The 5,623-nt window shown below is 37.3% G+C and overlaps 1 protein-coding gene across 1 annotated transcript; it reads left to right on the top strand.

The window, feature by feature from the left end:
• Nucleotides 1-1,163: 1,163 nt before the first annotated feature.
• Nucleotides 1,164-5,005, top strand: LOC139872633 (probable protein S-acyltransferase 22). Its single transcript, XM_071860546.1, has 9 exons — nt 1,164-1,508; nt 1,586-1,699; nt 1,933-2,337; nt 2,438-2,506; nt 2,598-2,669; nt 2,918-3,046; nt 3,163-3,243; nt 3,686-3,868; nt 3,962-5,005. Exons 1-9 carry the CDS (start codon nt 1,467-1,469, stop codon nt 4,739-4,741), a joined length of 1,875 nt encoding a protein of 624 aa, XP_071716647.1. The 5' UTR covers nt 1,164-1,466; the 3' UTR covers nt 4,742-5,005.
• The last annotated feature ends 618 nt before the right edge of the window (nt 5,006-5,623 follow it).

Genomic DNA, 5,623 nt, shown 5'->3' with positions numbered 1-5,623 from the left:
TCACTCACGTACTTATAATAATGCACAAAAAAATAACTTACTCTAGTTCGACGTGAATATAACGTACCAGACACTTGATGACTTGTCCTACTTCATGTTTTAAGTGGTTGATCGAATGTTTGAAGTACTTTTCTACTGTCCCCTAATTTTATGGCTTGACTATGCATTGGTAAATCTAGGAATTATAGGCACCTAAAATTTTGTTTTACAATATCTAATAATATGACTAGTTAAAATTCCTAAAAAATTTCAATGTATAGCGTATTTCACTAGTAGCCCGTGCTACCAGTGAATATATATATTCGAGCATAAGGTGTCGTGTCTATTTTTCGGTGTCCATTTCAAGGTCGAAAATGGAGCTTGAAATTGATTAAAGTGGGGTGTCGTTCGGTGTTCATTTCAATGTTCATTTCAAGGTCGAATATAAGGTGAACCAATAAAAAATATAATAATTTTTTTTTAAAAAAAACCGCCGTTGGAACCACCATTGGTTTAGCGACTATGGGAGGGGACGGTGGAATGGAGCCGCGGCGGTATCTATTTCGGTGCGGTTTTGGTGGTGGACGGTGACATGAAAGCCGGATACAGTATGCTCTTAGGTTCGCCATTGTTGACAATGTAATTAATCATTGTCTTTTAATTGAAAACTTTAGGGTTGTTTATTCAGTAGTTGTGATAAGGGGTGTGTTATTAACGCCATATATGCAGGATTTTGGTTATAATCTAGTATTATGGTTTTTAGATTCGAAAGAGGAAAATATAATTCATATCATAATTATCTATAGAAAATAGACAAAAACATATAGAGATAATATAGAAGAAAGTGAAAGGAGTAAAAGAGGTGATAAAGGAAGCTTTAAATACAAGTTGTATTGTATATAGTGAAAGTGAATCCAAAAGCAGAAATGTACAACTGGCCTGCTACTGACCTGTTCTAACACATGATTTGCCCTTCAAAAAAGGGGAACAATGCCAACAAAACTGAAAACGAAACAAGGCAAGGGGTAATTTTGTCATTACACAATCTTGAAAAAGAAAAAAACACAGTTCCTTATTACTGTCCTTTTGCTCTCCCTTCTCTCTCTCTCTCTCTCACCAAGAATCAAGAAAAGACCCATATATTTCTCTTCACTAAGATTGAGTAAATCACACATTTTTTTTTTTTTTGTAGCAAATTTCATCTTTCAAGAACACCAACATCCCACAAAACAAAGATATGTAGTTAAGTACATTTACCCACTATTCATAATTTGTTAGTTATTATTCTATTTCTTTTTTCATTTTCTTTCACTAAATCTTTGGTTCTCTGATGAACCATTGGTAAAATGAGTGAAATTGAAGGAGGATTTTTAACCCAACTTAAAAAATTATCAAAATTTTAAAATAAACTACAAAGTTCAAGTCTTTTTGCAATATACTCACACACCCAGAAAGATATATTTGCTAATCTCAACATTAGTGCAAAAATGAGGAGACATGGATGGCAACTTCCCTATCATCCTCTTCAGGTGTGTAAATATTAATATATTTGTACTCTTTTGAAATTGTACTATTTGGTAGCTTATTTTTCCATAAATCTTTGCAGGTGGTAGCTGTTTCTGTGTTCTTGGCCTTGGGTTTTGGTTTCTATGTATTTTTTGCTCCTTTTGTTGGTAAAAAGATGTATCAGTATATTGTAATGGGGATCTACACTCCACTTGTAAGCTCTTAATTATTAATCTTTATTGTTTTTTTTTTTTTTTGAAATTTGCTGCTAAATATCTGAGATCTGTGTCTTATTTTGTGCTTATCCAAATGATTATATGTTATTCTAAATGGGTCTTATCTATATTATTAGGTCATTATATTATCAGAGATCTATGTCTTAGAATTATGTGTTTATATAATGTGATTTCAATTGTAAAGTAAACTGATTGTGAATGATTTTGTTAGATTATATCTGCATTTGGTTTGTATATATGGTGTGCGGGTGCGGATCCAGCAGATCCGGGTGTGTTCAAATCGAAAAAGTATGTTAAAACACCCAACAACCACAACAACAAAATGGGTCATAGAGTTAAAGAATCTAAACTTGGTGGAGAATCGACATCATCGATGCACGATGCGAATGCTGCAAATGGTAGTGAGAAACATTCAGTTAAGAACTCAAAGAATCAACATTCAAGAACCGAAGATAATGTGTCTGGAACTGAAAACGACGTGTCAAGACCATCATTGTTTATGGCGGTTTTGGCTCCTTGTGCTTTAATGTGTCATTGCTCGAATTCAAACGAGGAATCGTCTGAACTTCAAACGAGCGAAGATGGCATGTTCTACTGTAGTTTGTGTGAAGTTGAGGTTAATTTTCTTTTTTTGACTCTACAGAAAAAAATAGGGATTATCTACTTGGACTTGTACACTTAGAATGTAATGCATATAAATGATTTATTATTATCAGGTTTACAAGTACAGTAAACATTGTAGAGTTTGTGACAAATGTGTCAATCGATTCGATCATCATTGCAGGGTAAGCAAGAACTATAATAACGTGTGAACGTTTTTTTTGCTTTTAGGAGAAGACATTTGATTCATATATTTTTTTACAACGTTTTTTGCAGTGGCTGAATAATTGTGTAGGCAAGAAAAACTACCGAAAGTTCTTTACTCTTATGGTCTCAGCTCTTCTCCTGGTAAGATAAAGTATTGTTATTTCTATGTTACTTTTTCATATTAAAATGTTGATCAATTTTGACTTTGACCAACAAATTCAATTTTGAAGCCATTAACCGACGTTGACCAATTACTTAAACCGATTTTGGAAAATCGTATCGGTCTGTTCTTGAAAAGCAGTAATCAGGGATAAATTGGGTGTAATCGGGGTTTTATTAAACCAGTGCATATAGTCAACTCTGATATGTGTTATTCTTTGTTATTGCAGCTTATACTTCAGTGGGTAACTGGGATTGTGGTGTTGATATGCTGTTTTCTCGATCACAAGAGATTTAGTGTAGACATTGCTTCCAAGCTAGGAAGCAGCTTCTCGTTGGTGCCTTACGTTATAGTTGTGGTGTGTATTTTACTATGCTTTAACTTATTGAAAACCGAGAAAAAACTTTTGAAGAAAAAACTGTTGAATTTCATGTGACGGGTTTGCCTAATATGGCCAATCTCTAAATGTGACAGGCGGTGTGCACTATTTTGGCTATGATCGCAACACTACCACTCGTTCAACTTTTCTTCTTCCATATTCTTCTCATAAAGAAGGTACGCTTCACATCTCAATTAATATATAGATTTTTCTAACGACAACCCTTAGGGTCGTCGTTAATACTGATAAGTGTATCGTGCATAGCGGTTAATATTACCCTTTTGGTGACGGTTATTCAATGTACAATATATTTATGCACCTTAATGATAGCATGTCACTTAAAAAATCCTTAAAAAATTTAATGAATTTTTTTGATATTCTCTGAAAAATATACCAAGGGGATGTTTACTTTTTTGTTTTCTATCAAGTCCTCTCTCCATTTGCCACTGATTCTATGTCTTCTAGAAACAGACATTTTTTCAGATTAAGTAACAGATTAAGTGACAAAGAAACAACTATTTTACTTACCGAATGAATAGGTGTACGGAAACAAACAGATATTAAGTGGAAAGTAAACGACAATTATTTGATTTAGATATAAAATTTATCATGTGACAGGGAATCAGCACGTACGATTATATCATAGCATTGAGAGAGCAAGAACAACAAGGAATAGGTGGTCAACAAAGTCCTCAAATGTCACCGGCAAGCTCTATCACTGGTTTAAGCAGCGCCAGCTCATTCAATAATTTCCGTCAAGGTGCTTGGTGTACACCCCCTCGTTTGTTCGTTGAAGATCAGGTATTTCCTTTTTTAACATATTACCATAGATAAAACTATTTCTATGATTTGACCCGTTCAGAAGTAAAACTGCTGTATGAAATCTTTTTGCAGTACGATGTGGTCCCGACTGATACTGGTTCTGTTAGCTCACTGGGGAAAAAAACAGTGGAGGAGCCCATTAAGAAAAAGAATCCCGCACCTGTTAAGATCAGCCCGTGGGCGTTGGCCCGTTTGAATGCAGAGGAGGTATCCAAAGCTGCAGCAGAAGCTCGAAAGAAGTCCAAAATCCTGGTACCCGTTTCGAGAAAAGAAGGCCAACAAATGGGCGCAGGCCCGGGCCCGTATGGGCTCCAAAGAGACAGCAGTCTTGGAAGCAGCGAACGTCGATTATTCTCGAGGCTTGACAATAACCGAAGACGAGGAAGCAAAAGGATCCGTCTTCCGGAACATTCGCAGCCCGTCGAACATCCACCGATAAACCATAATGTAAGAAACGATAGGATGATGACAGGTGGCGATTTGTCAAGTTTAGTTCCCTTGCAGCTCGAGGCCCGTAGCGTTTTTCGGCCCATGACTTCGTCCCCTGATAGTAGCAGCTTGGACTCACCTGATATTCACCCGGTTAGGATATCTTCTGGAGCCGAAGAGACTGGGAAACTCACGGGGTTCGTGCCCCACGAGAAACCAGGACTCATGCCGTTGTCGAGATCAACTAGTGACGGTTACGATGCATCGGGTGGGGAAGATAGTGACCAAGTCCCGTCTCGGTTAGTCCAAAGGTCAGGAAACTGGAGCGCACGTCTTTTTGGTGGTGAACAAGATGAAAGGAGTGCTAGATTCACCAAGGCATCATCTTCGACGTCTACTTTTTTAAACGAAAGAAAGATCTAAATCGACGGGTAAAGATTAGTTTTTGTGGTATTTTTTCATTTGTTACCCCGCGGGTTACTGGAAAGATGGATTGAACACGGGTCTTGCAAACTGGTTGTTGGGATTTTGAACCAGTTGGTTGAAGTTCCGTTGATGCGAAATGGAACAAAGTGTAATCTGAGGAAAGATTTGTTCATGTAAACAAGATTTGCAGGCTATTTCTAAAGTGATTAGCCATGATTTTGTGAATATATGTGCTCACAAGGCAACATTTCTAATTGATATGTGAAGCTTAAATTGAATTATGTTATGATTTGTTTGACTTTAGTTCAGCAGAAGTTATCTTTACTATTTAGGGTGCGTATATCAACTTAATTTTACTAATAGTGATGTGGTTCTCTAAGTTCTGGTTAGCCGGGAGGGCGAAAGTAATATATATGCTCAATTTGTGGCTGTTTCCGTACCCTTCTTTGGTCACCACAAGATTTTCACTTGAGACCTCTCACGAGAATCTTAGGGCCCCACCACATGTTTAAGTTTGTATATATCTAATTTGAGTTTGAGTTTGCGTTTTTAACTTTTATGTAGATCGGCGAATGCACTTTGATCCAACGTATGGATCATTAACCTGTGACAACTTGATAATAACTATACGAGGTCAGAAGGCAATACAAAATGACATCAAGATACTCAAACACATCATGTTAAACAATACTCATAGTGGAGGTCAAGGGTTCGATTCCAGGCACCCACAGTTATCCACTCATGGCAATGGAGGTTCGCCTGCAATGACTCCGGGCTGCTCGCGTAGCGGGTAGTCGCCCTGGGATTAGTCAAGTTGACTTCGCCTGCAATGACTCCGGGCTGCTCGCGTAGCGGGTAGTCGCCCTGGGATTAGTCAAG

The sequence above is a fragment of the Rutidosis leptorrhynchoides genome, chromosome 10 (genome assembly GCF_046630445.1).
Source record: "Rutidosis leptorrhynchoides isolate AG116_Rl617_1_P2 chromosome 10, CSIRO_AGI_Rlap_v1, whole genome shotgun sequence".
NCBI lineage: Eukaryota > Viridiplantae > Streptophyta > Magnoliopsida > Asterales > Asteraceae > Rutidosis > Rutidosis leptorrhynchoides.
The sequence above is the reverse complement of the archived record's forward strand: the minus strand, read 5'-3'. Positions and strand labels throughout refer to the sequence as shown.

Excerpts from the sequence above, each read along its gene's own strand:
- LOC139872633 (XM_071860546.1), top strand. The coding sequence starts at position 1,467 with ATGAGGAGACATGGATGGCAACTTCCCTATCATCCTCTTCAG. Across the intron at positions 2,670-2,917 it reads TGGTCTCAGCTCTTCTCCTG|CTTATACTTCAGTGGGTAAC; the intron begins GTAAGATAAAGT and ends TTGTTATTGCAG. Across the intron at positions 3,047-3,162 it reads TGCCTTACGTTATAGTTGTG|GCGGTGTGCACTATTTTGGC; the intron begins GTGTGTATTTTA and ends TAAATGTGACAG.